A 22,186-nucleotide genomic window follows, 5' to 3' on the forward strand; every position below is an offset into this window, starting at 1 on the left:
CCACCCCTCCTCTCTCTCCACGATGGGCTGTGATTAGCTGGAGATAGATGTAATCCCACCTCCAGGATCTCTGCCTGGTGATTGGAGGGGCAGGTTGTGAAAGCAGAACTCTGCTTGCTGTGATCAGCTGTTTAGAGGTCATCAGCACCAGCAGGAGGTGAAAGAATGGGAGGAAAGCGAGACAGGTTATCTTGGGGAAACACAAATGATCTAAGGTGCTGCTGATCTCCAGGGCGGGGAGCAGATCAGCATCCTCCCCTGGTGCCTGCGTGTCCCTGTACTGTAGGGTTCTTTTACATACCTGCACACCAAGGAAACAGAAACTGCAGATGTAAGAAGAGCCAGCGTCTTAAAATATTTAGCATGACTCTGGAACAAACTTGATCACTCACCACCGTGGAGGGGGCATCTGTATATGTTTGCACATGTCTACGATCTTGCCTATAAAGCTGTAACAACAATAACTCTCAGCAGTCATGTAGTGCTTTACATCTTCTACTAAGCCTCAATACTTCTGGGAGGTAGTTGAGGGAGCGCTGTTATCTCTATTTTACAGATGGAGAAACTGAGGCACAGAGCGGCTTAGGCCTACGTTTTCACTAATTTTGGGTGCCCAGTCTGAGCCACTTGATTTCGAGAGTTCGTGGGCCCATGCTCAAATCCATTAGGGTGCCCACTGTTCCTCATTTCTCGTGCACCTGAGCTTTCAGATTAAGGCCAGCGTGGCTTGGTTTTTCTTGCCTTGTCTTAATTAAATTGCAAATTCTTCAGGATAGGGAACATATCTCACCTGCATTTGTAAAGCACCAAGTACATTCAGTGTGTGTGTGTGTGTGTGTGTGAGTGCGCGCACGCGCACGCTACAATAATGTCTTACCTATGGTGCACTGGTGTTTTGGGGAGCAAAGCATAGGGCTGAATTTGTACCGAACTAAAAGAGAGCCTCAGGTTCCAAGTTCTTTGGTTTATACTTTTTATTGTTGGGAAATGACCTTGTCCAAAGCCACTGCCTCACAATGGGGGTTGATCCCTGGCAAAATAACCCCAGCTGCAATTAATTATGGCTAGCTCACGGGCTGGCCTTAACGATGCTTTCAAGTTTAAAGCAGTAACAGCATGAGAGTTTAGCACACTGCCCAAAACAGGAGACCCTGGCATAGCATTCTATAGCGACGGCATTTAGGATGAAGTTTTCAAAGGCACCAAAGTGTTTTAGGCTCCTGAGTGCCCAAGACAATTTTGAAAATAGGGCCTAAGTCTCATTGTGGGTTAATGGGACCTGGGCTAGTGCAGGGGCGGGCAAACTTTTTGGCCTGAGGGCCGCATCGGGTTTTGGAAATTGTATGGAGGGCCAGTTAGGAGAGGGGGGCGTGCCCCCCCCCCGCTTCTCCCCCCCCGACAGCCCACCCCGGGACTCCTGTCCCATCCAATCCCCCCCATTCCCTGACAGCCCCCTGGGACCCCTGCCCCATCCACACACCCCCCGCTCCCTGTCCCCTGACTGCCCCCGGAACCCCCGCCCCTGACTGCCCCCCACCGCCCCATCCACCCCCCCCTTCCTGACTGCCCCCCTGGAATCCTGCCCCCATTCAACCCCCATTCCCTGCCCTCTGACCGCCCCGACCCCTATCCACACCCCCGTCCCCTGACCATCACCCCAAACTCCCCTGCTCCCTGCCCCCTTACCGCGCTGCCTGGAGCACCAGTGGCTGGAGCTCGCAGCCCCGCCGCCCAGAGCATTGCGCCGGCGGCAAAGCTAGCTTAGGCTGCGGGGGAGGGGGAACAGCAGCGGGGGGGCCGGGGGCTAGCCTCCTGGGCCAGGAGCTCAGGGGCCGGGCAGGAGGGTCCCGCAGGCCGTAGTTTGCCCACCTCTGAGCTAGTGCCTAAATATCTCGGAGGATCTGGGCCCACATGCATAAGTCAGGACTTAAGTGCTTTGAAAACTGCCTATAGTGAGATCTCAGGCTCGGCTCTGGTCCACCACGCTCAAGCTCAGCCAGTTTGTCCAGAGTCCTTCAGTCTTGGCTCAATTCTCTAAGCCCCCCTCACACTGCACCAGGGACCAGGGACATGGAATTGCGCCATGGGCGGCAGGTATCGCAGGCCAGGGGCTAGCTGAGCCTCACCAAACAGCCAGGCATAGCCCTGCCCACGCTCTGCCCCGAGGCCCCCTGTTGCTGCTTGCTCTTCCCCCATAGCCCCAGCCTGGGCTGCTCCTCGTCCCCAAAGGGGGCTGGGGCTGGGGGCAGGGCTATGGCAGGCCGCGGCCCGGGTCTCAGGGTGCTGGGGCCACCTGGCACTGGGGCCCACCCAGCGCTCCGGGGCTGGAGGGGCTGGAGCCACCCACCCAGCATTGAGGGTGCTGGGGCTGCCTGCCAGGTGCACCAGGGCTGGGGGCACTGCTAATCTAAAGTAACTCCACTGGATAGCTAAAGTGGAAAGACTAATTAGGGTGTGGCTCCCGAAAGAGCGTCCTGGAAATGGTAGGCATTTTTCCATTGGAAAACTGGATACCGAAATTCCAGGGGTTCTGAAAGGCCCAGCACAAATCGTCCTGAACGACATCTTCATTGTGAGGATTGTATCCAGGTCAGTTAAATCAGCAGCACCTCGTTCTCCTGGGGAAATGGCATGAAAGCAATTGACTTGGACAACGATCAGGGTTGCAATTCCGCCCCCTGCATGATGTTGCTAAGGGCTAGGGTGACCAGATGTCCCAATTTTATAGGAACAGTCCCAATTTTGGGGTCTTTTTCTTATATAGGCTCCTATTACCCCCCACCCCCTGTCCTGATTTTTCACACTTGCTGTCTGGTCACCCTACTAAGGGCGGACCAGTCTCTGTCGGGGAGCAAGAGTTCTCTCTCCTGAGGCTGCCTGGGAATGGAGATGATTTAATAAAGGCAGAGAAATGGCTTGAAGCACACGGTGCATCCAGTGATTAAGGGCCCATTGAGTGGGAAGGAGACTATAACACCCTGCTGGATCTTGCTGTTAAATGAGCGTTGTCCCCCAGCAGCCAGTCCTGGTAGGTCCATTTTCACTTCCTCCCTTGAGCACCACGTGAACCGGAGTGCAGCTCTCCTGCAGAGAGCCGTGTGTCACGCTGGCTGGGCGCGTCCTGCTCCTCTCTAGTGGCGCAGCAACCTAGAGGATAACTGACCCAGGGAGCCCCACTGGCAGAGGGCCCAGCACCCCATAACTCTCATCGGGCCTGCCACATTCATTGCCCAGTTCGCCGTTGTCATCATCCGAATCTAAAAGGTGTCGTATGATGTGTCGTAGGCGGCCTGGTAACGCGCTGGCCATTCATACTATTGTGTGATGTGTGTCTGGGCGCCACATAGCGAATTAGAGAGGCGGGCTGGAAATCCATTCCGCAGATATGTTTGACAGATGGGGCCTAAGCCCAGCGTGCCCTAGCCCAAGGAATGCTGTTTCACAGGTTCTGTGTCTCCAATGTAAACTAAGCCAAGGGGAACCTGGGACAATGAAAAGCACGTTTGCATGCAAGGTAAACAAAGCCATCAGGGGAGCAAGTGGGGGAAGGTGACCATGGAGCACCCCCCAACGGGGGATGGAGGTGGCACCCCCAGGAACAACTGAGGTTTGTGGTGGAGGAAAACTAGCAACCATCCAACGTTCCCTCTATTTTTTCCATCCATGTGCGGAATGAATTTTGCTATGTGCACCAATATGGAGGTGATGCGTGGTAGGAGTGTGGCTGTGGGAGGGGGCTCAGGGCTGGGGCAGAGTGTTGAGGTGCCCCCTCGGGCTCTGGCTGGGGGTTCAGGCTCTGGGGTGGGCCCAGGAATGAAGGGTTCAGGATGCGGGAAGGGGCTCAGGCCTGGGGCAGAGGATTGGGGGGGGGGGGGGGGCCCCCAGCTGGGGGGGGGGGGTCTGAGGGGGGGCGGGGGGTGAGGGGTTTGGGGTGCAGGCTGCCCCGGGGCTACGGCAGAGAGAGAGGACTCCCCCCAGCCCTCTCTCCCTGTAGTAGCACCTGGGCTGGGGGAGAGCGTCTCTCCCCGCCGCAGCCCCAGAGCTGTGAGGAAGAGGCGTGTCTCTTTGCCACGCCACAGCCCCGGGGCTGGGGGAGTTAAATGTGCGGCCCTTGGTGGCCTCCTGCACAGTCGCGCGCCTTAGAGGGAACTTAGGTGGTGACTATTAAAACGCAAAGCAACAACTAAACTTTGGGAAGATATAAGCGGAGGCAAAAGCCATTTTGTCACCATGACTGAGGGGACGCGACGGGTGCGACACCCTTCGAGCCGGTTAGAGTTGGTACCCCTAGTCTGGAGGACCAGGGATGCTGAGAACTTGAGGTAGGTGAGGAAACTGCGTAGGCCAAGACTGTAACTTGCTACGTTTTACTTGCCGGGAAGTGTGTTTCGTTTGTAACCTTCCCTATCTCTTTCACTCGCGCTCATCATCGCTTACGCCTGTGTTCTTTGTTAATAAACTTACTTCTGTTTTATTACAAAACCAGCTCAGAGCTGTGTCTTAGTGTGAGTCCTCAGCCAAACTAACAGGCTGGGGTGGGCTCTGTCTCTTTGAAGACAGCGAACTTGAGAACTGTTGTGCGGGTCCAGGCAGAGGACTGGACTCTGTAGGGGAGATGGTTTTGGGGAGACTCGGGACTGGAAGGTTTGTTGGAGTCACTCTGCTAGGAGGACCCAGGCTGGGAGAAGCCCTGGTGAGGTTGCAGTGTGGCTGGGGTCAGGGCTTTGACCCAAAGTAGCACAGCAAAGAGGCACCCAGGGTTTCAGAGAGGCTGGTGACACAACCCCTTACTGGTGTGGGTGAACACCCAAAGTGTCACACTACTGCTATCAGCTGATGGAGCTCATACTGTGGTTCAAGTGGGCGAGACTTCTGCTTTGCAATTGAAGGTCTTGAGTTTGAATCCTGCTGATCATCCACACTGTGCCTCAATAAGGTGCAAATACACTCAAGGCAAGTTAGTAATTAATAAATTAGCTCTTACCAACAATTTACAACATCCAAAATTCAACATGGAAGAATACATGGGAAACGGGAGACATTTGGAGAAAGCCCTGGCAGCTAGTTGAAATGCCCTCATCCTGACTGCGCAGTCATGTACTGTGTTGCCCTAAGCAGTCCTTCTGCAACACCAGTGTAAACTCTTAATGAGATTTTATGACAGCTAAAAATCACTGCCCTGCCAGGGAAGTTAGGGGGAAAGATGTTTTCTCCTTGGCTCTCAGGATATATAGTTTCAAAATAATACTTTGCATGACCATTGAGCTTCTCAGCCCTGGATCTCAAAGCACCGTATGAAGGCGGGGAAGTATTTTACAGCCGGACACACAGAGAGGAAATGACTTGGCCGTGATCAAACAGCAGGCCACGTGTAGCGCTGGGAATGAGACCTGGCTCCCTAGTTCGGGCTCCCTAATCAGGGACCATAATACTGGAACGACGTCAGTAGGTTTTGAAACGGATACAGAGGTAGGCACTGTGTGGGGGAGGGGAGACCAGGCTTATGGTTAAAACACCAAGCTCTGAAGCAGGATCCACTGGAGGTGCTGAGTTTGTGATGGATATTAAAATGCAAAGTAATAATTGGGCCGTGCAGCTGTGCATTATGTACCACTTTGTATGTGTAGCTGTGATTAACATGCACCTCTAAATAGCACCTGAGCGGTAACTGCAGTGGGAGGAACAGGTGTGTGAGAGTAATGAAGGCATGGCATGCTAGAAAGAGCTTCTAGCTTAGGGTCTAGGTCTTCCTTGGATGGTGTTCTCTTTATTTACAAAACTTCTTAGATTGCCAGATTCCAGGAGTCCTTGTCCAGAGTTTGTTAGCATCAACTTGGTCCCACGTTCCCTTGTTTGGCAAAAGTGCTGAGCAGGGGGTTGGGGTTTCACCCCCTCTGCTCAGGGGATCATGTTCCACCACTTGAAGGAGAAGGGTTTCCTGATGACGTTGGTGCCGCAATGGATCTCCCCGGATAGGGTGTGGTAGGAGAAAAAGTCATTGATGAAGATGCAGACCAGGCCCAGCGGCTCCAGCAGGGAGCGAACGTTCTCTTCCAGGCAGCACTGCCCGTCAACGATCGGCCCAAACGGCTTCGGGATGCCCAGGTGTTTCCCCAAGACGATCATGTTCACCTGCAGCCAGGAGAAAAGGGACAGATGGACAACAGCCAGACATGGTCCCACGAGAGCATCTCCAGTGTTTTTACATGTAACCACCGCTTGTGTCCTATCCTCTTAGCTAGAGCTGGGCTCAATTATTCAATCAAAACTTTTTTTTTTTAACTAAAAAATGCAGATTCAGTGACACTGAAATGTTTATGAATTTGTGTTGATTTCATAGAATTGTTCATTAAAAAAAAAAATCTTTAATCCCCCCAAAATCAAAACTTTTCATTTTGCTATTTTCCTCATGGAAATGTTTCCATTTTTCATTCTGAAACAACTCTTTGCTTTGAAATTTCCTGTCATTTTATTTTAAAGTTGTTTTTCAAAAATTAAAAAATGATCCGAATCAAAATGAAACGTTTCGAGTGGAACAAAACGTTTCCTTCAACCCCTCAACCATTGTATTTTACTCGGTGCTGAAAACGTCAATCGTTTTCTTTTTGGTCCGACCCCAAATGGTTTCCCCCCTGACTTTTCTAAATCACCACAGAACTGAAAAATCTGTCATTTGCTCAGCTCTCCTTTCAACCTTCCTGCATTTAGTGGGGAGGTCTCGCTTAGGGTGACCAGATGTCCCGATTTTATAGGGACAGTCCCGATTTTGGGGTCTTTTTCTTATATAGGCTCCTATTACCCCCCACCCCCGTACCGATTTTTCACACTTGCTGTCTGGTCACCCTAGTTTTGCTTTCTGTCTGAGACCCATTCTCTGAGGGCATGGGAGCTGAAGGAGTTCAGGAGGTCACCAGACAGAAGGAGAAAGAGCGGGAAATTATGGAAGATAAGGACCGAGTGCTTGGCAGGGGGGAGCAACGTGGGGAAGAGGAGTCTGATGGGCAGTGCAGAGGATGGAACAGAAATGAGAAGCAACTGCACGAGCAGGACGGTCCCCTCACCATGTCTGGGAAGAAAGCGTCCGCTCGAGAACTGTTCAACACGAACAGCTGAGGGATATCAATGATGTCTTGCTCAGTCAGTCCCAACTCCTCCTTAAGGGTATGTCGATTCCAGTCAATGCAGCTCTGGGGAAAGAAAGGATTGGAGAGGAGGGAGGCGACTATGGGCCAGTTGGGAAGCGTGGAGCGAAAGCGCTGTATTTCTGCTGCTCGTGATTTGCAGCGACAGACGTGCAGGTAACCCCGGAGTCTGTATGTGGAGTTTTATTGGGATACGTTAATGTCCCAGGGCAAATATTCTACCCCTTCTAGATGTTGTCAGGAGTCACTGTACTGTCCATCCCTGTTATCAGCTTGAAGCAAGAGGCCACAACAGCAACGCCATGAGGCACCTGATTGAAAGCCCATTGTGTTCAATGGAAAGTTTCCCGTTCAGATCAATGAGCTTTGACCCCTGAAGCCTCTCATTCTCCCCTGTCCGCACCGGGCCCCCCCCCCACCTGAATGTTGTTGCACATGGCCCCCTGACACCAGATACCATGTTCTCCGCTGCTTTTGTACCATTAGACGCTTTAAACCACTGCTCCATTGCAGCTGGTCTTTCCTGTGCTTTTCTGCTCTCCTTTCTACGCAGCACCTGGTCTGGAGCCGCTGTCACAGCACTGAAGGTTGTAACTTGCTATCCACTAGAAATCCCCCCTTGCTTTGCTATAAAAGATGCCCTCCCTCAGACATGTCGCATATGTAGTCTTTAGGTAGAGGATGTGATGCTGTATGGCCATTTATAATATTATTGATACCAATATTACAAAATTGCCACGATCTTACAAGGTACGCCATGTAAGGTATCAGAGGAAAAGTTATGGTTTTCTAAGTATGATCATCTTGTTTATCGGTATGTATCATCTTTGTATCGTGAGTTATAAATACGTGTGATATAGCTGTATCTCAAACTTGTGCTGTGCTTCGGGGTGACACCCCCCAGACAGATTGGCATCAGCACTATCTACCCTGTTGGATGGCCCATCAAGGACCATCAGCTTTACAAGGAGCCCATTGAGAGAAGCCAGGGGCTACACCTATGAGTCAGCAGGACATGCAGGGACGAGGACACGCCTGTGGACAGGGACACCGAGACCTTTTCCATGCCCATGTGCTGTGAGTTTGTGTTTGGGACAAAGGATTTTCAAGCCACATGGCAAAGGATATAAAAAGGCAGCTGCATCTTCTCCATTTTATCTTCACTCCTGCTTCTCACCTCTGGAGTAACTTCTCTACAATCTGAAGCGTTGAACAAAGGACTGATAGACCCATCCAAGCTTTGGGTGTGTTCCAGAGGGACTTTACAAGCCAGCTAACTCACCAATGCTGCTATGAACCTGATATACAGACTCTGAAGTCATATTATGTATCTGATAGCTTTGACCATTTAACAACTCTCTTCTCTTTTCCTTTCTTTTATAATAAACGTTTAGTTTTAGATACAAAAGGATTGGCTGGCACCATGGTATCTTGGATAAGATCCAAACTAGAATTGATCTGGTAATGTGGCTGGCCCTTTGGGGATCAGAAGAACATTTTGTATACTGAGTAGAGTTTTAAATAACTTCTCACTTTACTGGATCTATTTGCTGATTGGGAACCTGAGACTGGAATGCAAGAAAAGGGGCTGTGTGATTTCTTTTTGGTTGGCTTCTTGATAAGCAGTGTGGGGGATCAGGAGCACAGTTTGTGACTGGTTGGTGAGTCTAACTACAGTGTTAACCACCAGTTTTGGGAGCAGCCTGCCCTGACTTTGGCATTTTCACTGTGGGCTACCCTAGGCACAGAGGAGGTGGGGAATTTTGAGGTTAATTTGAGAAGATGGACCTAATCTGACCATCCAACTACAACATCTTCAGGATTTAGCTAGAGATCGACCAGGATGGTCTTGATCTGCAAGGAGACTACCTCCTTTTGGGGTGTGCCGTGATGATGATGAAGAGCATTACTCAGTATGGGTAGCTGACCCTCTGCACCTGGTGGAATTCATGAACTTCACCCCCCCGGTCAGACCTCAGCCTCTTCATGGATCACATCCAAGGTGACTCTGGGACAAAGCCCATGAGCTGATCTGCTCAAGCTGCAGGAGGATGCATGCTCCTTCAATAGGGGGGAGCCATAGGACTTCTAGGGTGCTGCATTTGGTATTGCTGGGGTCTTTTCAGGCCTTCCCTCTTCCCCACTCCTACCTGCACGTATTCACTGTCACTCCTCAGGGCCTCATCAGCCAGCATCTTGTCTATTGTTATGGTCTGCACGTTCTCCAGCCCTGGGAGGAAAGGAATACAGCAAGTGAGACCCACCGGCCGGCCTCTGTGAGTGCCAAAGGCGTCCTGACTGAGCCACTCACCGGCAAACTGGGCCGCGTTGCCGTGCCCCTCTCTTTGTTTCTCCTTGAACAGCTTGTAGCAGGCATCGGGGCTGGCCAAGAGCAGCCGGAAACCCTTAACGGAGAGAGTCAGTCAGTGTCTGGCCTTGTCTCCATTAGACTTCTCCCTCCGAGATCTCCCATCTCCCTGGTTCAGCCTCACTGGTGACACAATGGTGGGAGAGCTCATGCAGCCGAGGCACTGGTGTTCACTGGCACTTGATGCGTTCCTTCACGCAGACCTGCTCTGAGCATGCTCTCAGCCACCAGTGGCTGCCGGAATCCTGTCTACACTAGAGTGCCCCCTGTTGCTATCTCTGGGGGAGCGGAACCAACGGAAGCAGCAGTGGGGAAATTGGGGCCAAAAAAGACCCTCACAGGCGGCTGTTTGGTCTAGTACAGCCAGGCAATGGACCAGGCAGGGGCCTAGGAATCAGCAGACGTGGGTTCTAGCCCCAGCTCTGCCTGTTCCACCCCACCTGCCTTATCTAAATTGCAAATGATTTGGGGCCGGGCTATCTATCACTTTGTGCTGGTACAGCTGGCCCTCAATTACAGCACTACTAGAATCATAGAATATCAGGGTTGGATGTGACCTCAGGAGGTCATCTAGTCCAACCCCCTGCTCAAAGCAGGACTAATCCCCAGACAGATTTTTGCCCCAGATACCTAAATGGCCCCTTTAAGGATTGAACTCACAACCCACGGCTTCACAGGCCAATGCTCAAACCACTGAGCTGAAATATACATTACAATTAAAACCATGTGCATCTGACCCAAACTTCCTAGAACATTCCTCTTCATTTCATATGATTTCTCCCCCTCAAAATGATGAGTGATGGTGGAATTTCAGGGAATTGGAAGCTTTTTCCCCCATGGAAGCATGAGAAAAATGAAAGGCAATTGCGGCTGAAAATCTGCATTTGGAACCAGAAGTGTAACGAGCCTGGTTCTGCTGAGTGGGGTGATCGCAGAATCAGGATGCAGGCATGTGCTTGGAGCTGTACAAGGTCCCAAAGAGAATCGGGTAACAGAGGCAAAGAGACTTTCTGTTAAAAATAGATGTTATTATTATTACATGATGCTGGCCCTTGAGGTAAGTCAGTGTGTCATCTCAGCCAAGTCACTTCCTCTGCCTCGGTTTCCCTAACCTGTAAAATGGCAACGCTATTTCCCAATCCTAACAGATGGGTTGCGGAGCTTATTTGATGTTTGCAGAGAGTCTCAGGTGAAAGTCACTAGAGGAATTCAAAGTATGGAACACAGCCAAATGTACATCCATGTGGCTTACAGACTAAGTTGCTGGAAGAGTGTAACTATTATAGACACATATTCTGCGACTTCTCCCCCTCTAAAAGGAGGCAGTACAGTCTAGTAGGTAGGGCACCAAGCTGGGAAGTAGGAGATGCATTTTCTATTCCCAGCTCTGCCACAGACTCACCGTTTGACCTCGGGCAAGTCACTTTCCCCTCCCCTCTGCCTCGATTTCCCCATCAATCAAATGGGAGGAATGCTCCCCAACCTCTGTAAATTGGTTCCAGAGACGCAGATGAAGAATGCTTTCCAAGCGCCAAGCCTGACTGGAAGGGAGGGAAGGGCTGGTTAGAAACATCACCTGGTGAGTGGTACCTTCCTATCGGGGGCTGGAACAAAGCTCAGGAATTCATCGACGTGACCCACACTCAGCCAGTCAGAGTAGAGCTCCACGGGGGGCTGCACCTTCTGGGCATAGAGAAAGTCCCGGACGGCCTTTGTCATCCTCCTGCCGCTCGACCTGGGAACTCAGATGGAGGGGAGAACATAGGAGTTGGTAGAAGTCCCAGAAGTCCCGACTCCCAATCCTCCCTTGTATCTAGCTTTGTCTTGATAAAAATAGCCAATACCCTGCTATGCTGAAACAAAGCCTTTGTTTGACCTTTCCAAATGCCTGAGTTTGTTCTTTTAATGCGATTCCATTGAATGTCCCACGTAAACGCCACGCCAGATTCATGGGGGCGGGAGGGGAGAGTGTTTATCTCAGTGAACAGCCTTCTTTGTAAAGCAGGGTTCTTTATTACACAAAGCACATCTCAGTCCTCTTGTTTTAGCTGAACCACCTCGTACGGGCTGCCCGGAACAGCTGCCGAGTTCCAGTCACCAGCCTTTCGGAGCAGAGCAAACCAGCCTCCACTCACTCCAGGCGTTTAACCTTTTCTGAGCCTGCCTCTCCCTTGCCCTGCTGTCTGTGGGGTCAGTCCCACCAGTGCAAAATGGCTGTAGACATCAGAATGGTAGCAGCTTGTACACATGCGCTGGGGGGAAATGCTACTGCATGGGGTGCAAGCCAATGGGGACTCAAGCCCGTAAACGCTATATTTTAATTTTGATCTCTAACAGGTTGACATGCACAGTGGAGTTCGAATGACTTTATTATATGGGGAATTTAGGTCCCACTCTTAACCCACTGAGTAGCACTAATCCATGCTAGCGGTCCCACTCGGAGCAGTGCGACTCAGAGCAAGGAAGGGTCGCAGAGCAATCAGATTTCCATTGCTCGAACTGGGAAATGGGCCCAAGCTGCAGAACTCGGATCCAAATGTCTCCATCGGTTGGTGGTGTCCCAATCCGGGGGGTTGGGTTAAGCCATTCTAAAGTCACAGAGGTCAACTCCAACTCCAAGTGTGGGGATATTAACAACCAGACTTCCACTCTGGTCCTTCCTCTAGCCGAACATCATGGCTGGTGAATTCTTCCGCAGCAAGAAGCAGGATTGTTCTTCCAGACCCTGGTACTGACACTGTCACCAGGATCTAGTGGTACTGCAGAGCTCCAGCTTGGTGAGAATCTCCCAGCAGATTTGAAGCAGAATGCTTTCTTGGTAGGATAACAGGTGTCTCCTAGGTCGGCGGACAGGGATCCCACTCTCTGTCCATATAACGAAAGTAAGTGGAATCACTTCTTCCTCCGCTTACGCTTCACTATCCACCAGCCCGCACTGTAAGTATATTACCTTGCTACACAGGCTGGTAACAGTGGAGGTGGTGAGATGAGCCGTGACCTGCTTCCTTGGACAGAACACCTGTAGGTGGTGCTTGGAGATACACGTCTCTGAGCAAACGTGACCCCAGGAGCTTGTTAAATAAGAACGCTCCAGGAGACTTCCTATTCCTGTAACTCAGGGCGGTTGGATTAGATAAGGCTCTTCCCCTGCTGCTACCATGTTCTATCAAACTGCACTCCAGTGTCATCAAGTCTATTCGCTCTGGGGATGGCTGGCGCCTAAGGTTGTGTGTTCAAACTGCAAGCCACTGAAGTGTGCTCCACTGAAACGAGGGGCAATCCTGGCCAACGGGGCAGGATGGCCTGGTGGTTCAGATGCCAGCCTGGGCTGACCAGCCTTTAGCTTCCTGCTCTGCCACAATCATCCCCTGTGACCCTGGGCAAGTCACCTTGGCTCTCCCTGCCTCAGTTCTCCTTCTGTAAAATGGGGCCATAGCATGGCCCCATCTCCCAGCGGCGTTGTGAGGAGAAATACATCAAAGACTGTGAGATGCTCAGATACTGTGGTGACGGGAGCCATATAAGCGTGGTATCTAGCTAGAAACAGCAGGGTGTGATCTTGTTGCCCATCCCCTCCCATTGCATGATAAAGACTTTGCCTTTTAGAGGCAGTTGGGGTGTGTGTAAGTTCCTCTGATTTCATTAACGTCTCTGTGCAGAAGGGGGCTCAGACGCTGCATCTCCACGTGGTTAAAAAAACCCGCTTCCATGTTAAGGAGATGACAGACCTGAAGTGACAGATAGCAGAGGGAACGTGAACATTCTCTCTGCTGTTTTCGAGGCTCCAGCAGCAATTCAGCAGAAAGCTGACAGTGTTGGTTGTAGGGGACGGTCGCACCACTGCAGACATTAGTAGTGAGCTAGTAACCTACCTGCACCTGCAAATTTCCCCTCCATCTCCCCACGTGGGAGCTTTCCCCCCGGGGCCTTTATTCCACTAGCTGCACCTTTAATCCTCTCTCACACCAAGACCTCATGCGCCTCCCTCACCTGGGCAAGCTGCTTCCAATGAGGATCCTTCCCAGCGGGTACGTCTTCCCTTGGACCGTCACCGGAGGGCTGACGTCCAGATTGCCAAAGGAGTCGAGGCTGGAGACGTGTCCGTGAGGAGGTACTCGGGTCACGTAGCCAAAATCAGGGCCCTTTCGGGGACGAGAACAACACAACGCACCGTCCAGTTAGGCGCGCTGTTCATTGCGGTGAGGAGCTGCGGTCAGAGCATGTGCTAAAGGCCTGACCTGCCCGTCTAAAATAATCCTTACCCAGGCTGGGTATGGGGAAGAGCAGAGGAGCCAACCTTCCAGGCAAGGAAATCCCCTCCTCTCCTGACCCTGCCAGGAGGGGGCGCTGTTCCTTTCAACCAATAGTTCCTCACCCCAATAAAACCTATCAGTGGAGAGTAAGCATTCAACCTCCTTCGCGAAACCAACTAATACTAGCTCTAGATCACACTTGGGCACCTCCCTGAAGTGGCAGAACATGCACCACCCATTCCCAGGTGTTCTTGGCTTTTGTTCCCAGCTGGGAAGAGGTGTAAGGCAACAAGAAGCAATCAGAGAGAGAGCTGGGCTGGGCGAGTTTAAGCCCCACTGGTCCAGCATGGCTCTCTGACTCCCTCTGGTGACTAGCCCGAGAAGGGGTTATGAGTACAGCTACGCAGACGATGGATTTTTCAGTTCGCTGGCGATTCCAAAGAAAATTGAAAAAGGGGCTGTTTCGGGTTGAACTGAAAATGAAGATTTTTCGGTGAATCGAAAAGTCAAAACATTGTGAGCGGGGTCGAGTGATGCGTTTCCTTTGACCTGACTCCAATTTTCATTCCATTTGGGGCATTTTAACAAGAAGCCAAGATTCACAAAATACAGAGGAGCAGCTTGTCTCCTTATAACTCTCAGCCCAGGACCTGAGAAACCTAGGTTTAGTGCCCTGCTGAAGAGAGAGGATTTGAACTCAGATCTCTCATATTGCTAAAGGGCAGCCTAGCTACTGAGCCACAGGGACAGTTTTCATTCTTGCTCATTCCCCCCCTACTTTTCCACTCTGTAGAACTAATTAAATGTGTCATCAGAACAGGGCTCTAAACTTGCATCTCCCTCACCCTCCGGAGGTGCCCCACACACCAGGCTGTAGAGTTGCTCTCACGCTTTCATTGCCCCATGACTGACAGCAAATAATTGATACACACACACACACACACAAAATTCATCACACACTTCTCCCCTGCTCCAATCTGAACTAACACTTGCACTAGCTTGATGTACCTAGCTGTTGGAGATCAGTTTTATAGTCCCTTGACTCCACCCCCTTTTTAGTTTCATCCAATCATCCCTCTCCAATGGAACTTCCCCCACTCCGGGACCCCCTCCCCCACCTTTTTTTTAAGAAGTGTTTTTGTTTTAGCCATCAAAGCAAGCGGCCCCCTTAGCGTCCCCAGGCGAGGACGGAATATGGAGCCCCCAGCACCAACCGCCCATGTACCCTCGAAGACAACAGCCAAGAATATGAGGCCAAGCGACTGTGGGGCAGGTTCAGTGGGAGGCTGTGGTGCTGTTCCTGGCACAGGTGGTGCTGTGTGGGAGGGTATAAAGATCCGTAGTCACAAGCCCCCTTCCTCCCATCACAGGACGTAGAAAGTTAGTATAGTCTCCGCTCGCAAAATGCGCCTGGGTCTGGAGGCATCACAGGCAAACGCGCACAAACACCCCGCTCAGGTAAGAAGGGCCAGACCTCTGCTTTGTGTAACGTAACTGCGAAAGGAAAGAGCAAAGCGAGTCTGCTTCTAACTTTGCACAGGGCTTGGGCTTGTGTTCAGTGAAGTGTTGTTTGGATTAATCCTTGAACAGCCGGGCTCTCTAGCCCTTTCTGGAGGATGGCTCTGTTGCAGTAAGTGAGAGATTTCTTTTCCAGCGAGAAGTCTCTGCAGAAAGGCTTGGGGGGACGGGACATAGTGGTTGATGGTTGGCATTGCTTAGAACCAGCCTGTGACGAAGTGGGACTGTTCTTAATGTTTCCTCTGAAGACTGTGTGGGTGCCTCAGTTTCCCCTATGCATTTCTTAAGTCTCCAGTGTGCATAAATGGCCGACACTCTGTCTCCTGGCAACAAATGGCCAGGGCCCTTCCCCCCTGCAAGGGGATAGCTAAAGGTGAACAAAGAGGCCCGGGAGAGAGACAAAGGGCAGAAAGGAGGGGCTGGAGGGGGTTTCAGTTTGGAGCTCGCTGGAGACAGGAAGTGAGGGCAGACGGGGTTGTCTGCCTCGCTGGGCCCCAGAATGGACCTGGCTGAGGGGTCCCGTTCTCTGTACCTACAAACTCTGTTTTAGACCGTGTTCCTGTCATCTAATAAACCTGGGAGTGATCCCGCTGAAGTGAGTGGGGTTGTGGCCTTGTACAATGGAGGTAAGCCAAAGGAGACTGCTGCCCTGTGTTTGATTGTCTGACCCATCTATTGCAAGCAGTAGGGTTTTTCTGAGGGTTAGCGCAGTGGGCCTTTAATGGATGCTAGTTGCTTCTCGGACGTGTGCTGTAATTAATGTGTGCTGAATGGTGCTTCTGCATTTAGAACTTCTAATCTGCACATGGACACCCGATGAGTAAACTCACCAAAGTCAGAAGGAACCCTCCAAGCAGACCCCAAATGAGCAACATCCCCTCTCCAGGGCGGTGAGTTCCAGGAGCCTGGATGACACCGAGCGGCCAAACCTCACCCCGCCCCCAGGATCAGGAACCCCCTGGAGAGAGTCTGTTCTCGGCCACTTCAAAAAATAGTTACAAACCAGAATCCTTCGAAAAGCAAAATCCTTCAGGCCTCTGTCCCGGGGGGAGTCGAAGACCACGGGGAACGTCTTGTGGGGAGCCTCCACGTAGCCAAACTCTATCTCGTCCTGTTGTGGGGAGAAAGCGGAGAGGGGGTCTCCTACAGCAGCAGCACTATCAGTCGCTGACTAGTGGGAACGTGTGGTGTGGGCTGAGCGTGCGTGTGGGGTGTTTGGGTGATGGCTGCCCTGGTGGTGGACACGCCGGGGATTGAACTGCCGGTTGCACACATAGCTGGGGGTGGCAACAACTCCAGGGGGGCCTATAATACCCACTCACCAGTGGCTTACACTTGTATATGCCAAACCTTGTTCTCTCCTCCTTCAATCCCATCCTTGATACATGCTATTCCTGCAGGGCCTATGAACCCTCGTCCTTCCCCTTCAGGCTGCGTTAATTAAGCGGAGGATCACAAATATGAAATAGACCCCACATGACAAGAGAGCGTGGTTTTCCTTTCTCCCCCAGTGCCTGGAAAATGATGCCTTGGGTAATGCCAGCTGAGAGAGTCATTGCTGACAGCGAAGGGGTGGCTGGCAGGGTCCAGCTACCTATCTGGCGTCATTTGTATAGTCCTGATTGACGTAGTATCCAACCGCTGATCAAAACGCCATCTACCGCTGAATGTCGCCAGTTTTTATTTATTTGATTCTGGCCCCAGATAAGGCTCCTAATCCCTGTTGGCTTGGTTTGGGTTTTGAGGAAGCAGTGGTGATACGCTACTCTGAGTGGCAGTGTGATCTAGTGGCCAGAGCACTAGCCTGGGATTTGGAAGACCTGGGTTTATCCCTGGCCTGTTGGGTGAGCTTGGTTTTTGCCGCTCCGTGCCTCAGTTTCCCCATCTGTAAAATGGAGATCGTGATAAAGCACTTTGGGATCTACTGATGAAAAGTGCTAGGTAAGAGTCATGTATTATTACCTGGATCCAGCGGTCGTGCTGGTTTTCAACCTCAGGGCAGATGGTCAGCTTGCAGTTGGCTTTCCTCACCAGGGCTCTCATAGCCTCCAAAAAGTCCGCATTAGAGTTGGAGTCTCTCTCCATGCTGGAAGGAAAATGAGTAAAGAGAGGAACCTACATGGAGCAGAGGGGTCAATGCGTTACGGGGAATGGGTCACAGGGACCCAGCCAGAATCCAAACTGGGCCCTGCGCTCCCCATTCACAGGCTGCTCCGTTTGTTAAATGTTGTGAGTTTAGCTCCTGTGGAAGGAGGAACTTTGCAAAACGGCGGCATGACAAATGGGGGGGCCTTGATCCTCATCCTATTTCAATGGATGCCAATGGCAGCAGGTCCAGGTTCTTCAACATTTGGATTGGGGAGAACAGGAGAGCGAGCCTGCAACACGTTTTCCCCTGCAGACGGGGCTAGATTGTCCAGGAGGGATGCGGGGGTGGAGGACAATACTCAAGGAGAATCTTTGGCTGTGTAGTACACACACCTGTGCTACTTGAACTAAAGGAGCAAGTCTGTTAGTTGGCAGCAGTAGAAGGTTGTTCTCCTGCATACGGGCCATTGTACCGGGATGCGTAACACACTGTGTGAGTGTGATACACATGTTCCCTCTGTGCTCCTCTGAGCTGCGGACTCCACCCCACCCCAATATGGACTGGTGACTGAAACGATCAGTCGTATCGCTCTCACCTGCAGACAAAAACCTCCAAAGGCTGCAGGGTGTTGGGCGTCATTATCCACGGGGCCACCCGGAAGACCACGGTGTCTGTGAAAACGGGGGTGTCTGGTGCGTTCTATAGGCAACAAGAGATGAAAATCACTGAGCCCCGAGCAAAAGCAAAACCCGGTCTTTGAAGGCTCCGAAATGAAGGACTCAGAAGCCAGCTGTGCACTACTCTCCACTAGGGGGCACCGCAGCAGTGACAGAACTTACGGGAACCGAACGGTAGAGCAAGCTGAGCAGAAGACGGAGCGCTCCTGGCAAGAAACGCCCTTGAATTGCAAGTGTGCCGCTAAGGAGGGTCACCCGATAGTTGGTTTGCCACTTCGCTTAGGAGGCCATCTCCACGCAGGGTGCAGGGGGCGCTGGCCATTCTCATGGCTTTTTCATGACCCTTTCTTTTCCCCACCGGCAGGGAGCGGTCTTCTCCAGGGCCACTCCAAGCCCCTTCCCATGGGAAAATAGGCTGCAACCACAGGCTGAGTTTTGGAAGGGCTCGCCAGGGAGAGCTGAGTTGGTTTAACCTCTGCTGTATGTGTGTCCTCTCTGCTGGGGGGCCTGGCTAACCTAATGACATAGACGTGCTCAGGAGGTCCTGTCTTCACTGCACAGTAACCGACACTTGGTCCTGGTGTAACTGAGCTCCTCTCTAGCCCTGGCAACGTCGAACCACGAATGTGGGTAGGGGCAGGGCCTTAACTGCCGCGTGGGTAGCTGGGAACCCTCCAGCGCATCTAAGGCTACGGTTTAGTCACGGGTATTTTTAGCAAAAGTCATGGACCGGTCACGGGCAAGAAACAAAAAAATCACAGCCCGTGACCTGTCCATGACATATACCATAAATACCCCTGATTGAATCTTGTGGGTGGGGAGCGTGGCACCAGCTGCAGGGAGGGAGCCCTGTGGGGGCCTGCGACACCAGCTGTGCGGCGGAAGCCCCACTGCTGCTCCAGCCTCCAGGAGGGGAAAGCCCTGGGGGCCTCGCTGCCACTCCAGCCACCACCGAGCAGGGAAGTCCCTGGGGCGGGCCAGCCACTGCTCCAGCTGCCCTGGGATTGGTGCCGGGAGCCACCGAGCTGCGGTCACTCCCGTGACTAACACGACCTCTGTGACGTCCTGCGACCTCCGTGACAAACACGGATCCCTAATCACATCACAAGCTGGCAACAAGCACAATCAAACATTGTAGTGTTTACGGCCCTTTAAAATGATGGTCATTCAGACTCGGGGTTCAGCCAGCAGCCCCCTCCTTTCAGCCAGAACAGGGCTCGAGGGGAGAGCCATGGAAAACACCAAACTGTCCAGGGGAAAGTTATTGATTGGGGTTAGAGCAGGTTCTCCTCACGGAGATCCCGGTGGGTGCCAGATTTGGCTGCAGGGGGTAGATGGGTGTTACAGGCCAGCCCACCTCATAGGGCATCTGGGAGAGGCTGGTTGAATTGACCTTATTCTGTTTTATGCTTCCTGATGTGCTCAAAAAGTGCTCCCGAGGGAAGGCTCCTCTCTGAGCAACTGACCAGAAGCTCAGGTTCTGGGAACCCCTGTTCAACGCAATGAAAGTCCTGGCCAGAGTTGGGAGGCTGGAAATTCAGGGTTGTTTCTAATTTGTCTGAGCCTTTTGGTCTTTCCGAAACCCTCCTCCTGGGGAAGGGGACTGCGTTGGCCTGGCCAGTGTCCTTGATCCTTGCCTCCCTACGTGATCATCCTTCCACTGGCTGAAAGGCGCTGCAGCTAGAAGCATCTCTCTCTACTGCCCAGAGTCCAAGAGTGTATCGTACCTTATCGGAGACCTCTAGCAGGGTGACGCTGAAGGAAACCAGCCCTGAGAAGTCAGCGTCCGGGAAGGCCAATCCCTCGACATAGAAGGTGTCCTCTTCTTCTCCGCTGGGACGATCCACGACGTAGGAGCGTTTATGCGACCCCAGCACATGCTTGTACTGGGCGAGTGAGCCACTGCCTAGGGACAGGAAGGAATACACACCACAGTGTGAACGGGACACTTCCCGGGGTGGACGGGGCGGCCAGGGGAAGGTGGGAAGAAGGTGGTGTATACCAAAGGAGAGCGTCTCCTGCATTATCCAGTGGATACAGTTAATATTCCTTTGGACCCCCTGGAGCCAAAATTTTCAAGTGTGAGTTGTCTAAAGTTGGCCTCATTTTGGATGGGAGCTGCAGGGACTCAGCACTCAGCCATGGATTTAGGTGTTGAAATAAGAATCTGTTTGCCCAGCGAGGTGCCCAGCTTTGATCTAAGTGTCGTGCCCAAGTTCATAGAATCATAGAAGATCAGGGTTGGAAGGGACCTCAGGAGGTCATCTAGTCCAACCCCCTGCTCAAAGCAGGACCAATTCCCAACTAAATCATCCCAGCCAGGGCTTTGTCAAGCCTGACCTTAAAAACCTCTAAGGAAGGAGATTCCACCACCTCCCTAGGGAACCCATTCCAGTGCTTCACCACCCTCCTAGTGAAAACGTTTTCTGTAATATCTAAGTTCAGGCAATGAGTCAGTGGCAGTGCCAGGATTAGAACATGGGCCATCCTGGATACCAGCCGTGTATTTGTTCCCCTGAGTCACAATGCCCACCTCTGAAGTTTGTCCTGCAAAAACTGACTTGCATCATGATTTGATGGGGTGGGTGGGCTGGCAATCGTGTAGCAGAGCAATGCTCACCACTCGTATGTATCTGGGCTCTGTAGGCAGTCAGGCCTGCGCCAGGCGAGCTTAGAAATGCCTAATGGAACGTCAAACCCAGTTAATCGTCAGAGATGAGCTGGTGTAAGAAGCAGACCTTGCCCTCTGAAATTTCAGCAGGCTGCTTCAAACAAAGTATTATTCTTTTTTTTTAATAACCCAAACTGTCTTGTAACCCAATCTTCTAAAAGGGCTAATGCAAGAGAATGCAGAGATGCTCAGAGGACAGGAAATACCTTTGAAATCAGAGGACATCAAATTGTACAGGAAAAATGAGTCGAAGGAACAGGAAAGTAAAATGACACGAAACGCCTAAATTATCAAGAAAAATTACAAAGCCAGAGAAACCAGATGTAGAATGATATTGGCTGTTGAGAGCTGTAGAGTCATGGGCCGAATGTATTGTCAGATCACTGGACTTCAAGAGACTGCCATGGAGGAAGGATGGTCTTGGAGTTAAGGCTCCGGAGAGATGGATTCTGTTTCTGGCTCGACCACAGGGTACGTTTACACTAGGCGGTAGGGGTGTGATTCCCAGCTCATGTAGAAATATTTGTGCTAACTCTCATCTGAGCTAGCACGCTAAAAGACAGTAGTGTAGCCACGGCGGCTGGGAGGAGCTGCCCCATGTATGTTCCTACGGGTTTGTACTTAGGCGAGTAGCCCATGCTTCTGCAGCTACACTGCTCTACTCACAGACTCCTTGTCCCTGAGCGAGGCAGTGGGGCCAGATTTAAACTGCTTGCTCACACTGCCGATCAGTTATTCACCAAGGAGGGGGACTGTTGGCAGCGTAAAGCATTTCTCTGTCTGGTCCTTAATTTCTAAGCACCTCCATTGGGGTTGGTACGTTCCTGCTTCGTGTGGTATTGGAGACAGATGGCGGAACAATGTCTTAGTTCTGGTCTACCCCGGGGGGGGAGGGGGGGATCGACCTAAGATATGCAACTTCAGCTACGAGAATAGCGACGTATCTTAGGTTGACTTACCTTAGGTCCTCACTGCCGCCACTCCCCCGTCGACTCTGCTTCCGCCTCTCGCCGCGGTGGAGTATAGGAGTCAACGGCGGAGCAATCGGGGATCGATTTATCGTGTCTACACTAGACGCGATAAATTGATCTCTGATAGATTGATCACTACCCGCCGATCCGGCGGGTAGTGTAGACGTACCCTTAGAAGTAGAACTGGGGTACGTTTTTGGGGAAAAACTTTTTTCCAGCAAAAAATCCAGATTGGGCGACACCGAAGCATGTTGCCGATTTGTGTCAATTTTCACTGAATTGTTTCAGTCAAAAAAAAATCCACAGTTCTGGATTTTGACCTTTTCAAAATGAAACTTTTCAGTTTTCTGATTCAAAATGACTTTTCCGGTTTGAAATGTCCTTTAATTTTATTTCCAAGTTTTTCCAAAAGTTAGAAAATGTTCAAAAATGAAAGAAACATTTTATTTGGGGTTGAATGAAACATTTCATTTGACCCAAAACTTTTTTTTTTATGT

The 22,186-nt window shown here is 51.5% G+C and overlaps 1 protein-coding gene across 1 annotated transcript in view; it reads right to left on the bottom strand.

The window, feature by feature from the left end:
- Positions 1–5,898: 5,898 nt before the first annotated feature.
- LOC112116572 (protein-arginine deiminase type-1-like) overlaps positions 5,899–22,186 on the bottom strand; it is a 33,345-nt gene continuing 17,057 nt past the window's right edge. The window contains exons 7-16 of the mRNA XM_026660064.1: positions 19,775–19,953; positions 17,966–18,069; positions 17,244–17,367; positions 16,285–16,392; positions 13,501–13,652; positions 11,101–11,245; positions 9,454–9,547; positions 9,293–9,372; positions 7,062–7,187; positions 5,899–6,132 (exon numbers count right to left, since the gene is read on the bottom strand). Of these exons, the coding sequence (XP_026515849.1) occupies positions 5,899–6,132; positions 7,062–7,187; positions 9,293–9,372; positions 9,454–9,547; positions 11,101–11,245; positions 13,501–13,652; positions 16,285–16,392; positions 17,244–17,367; positions 17,966–18,069; positions 19,775–19,953 (1,346 nt within the window). The remainder of the gene's footprint in view (positions 6,133–7,061; positions 7,188–9,292; positions 9,373–9,453; positions 9,548–11,100; positions 11,246–13,500; positions 13,653–16,284; positions 16,393–17,243; positions 17,368–17,965; positions 18,070–19,774; positions 19,954–22,186) is intronic.

Source organism: Terrapene carolina, unplaced genomic scaffold, assembly GCF_002925995.2.
Source record: "Terrapene carolina triunguis isolate 2854851 unplaced genomic scaffold, T_m_triunguis-2.0 Scaffold714, whole genome shotgun sequence".
Taxonomy (NCBI): Eukaryota; Metazoa; Chordata; order Testudines; family Emydidae; genus Terrapene; species Terrapene triunguis.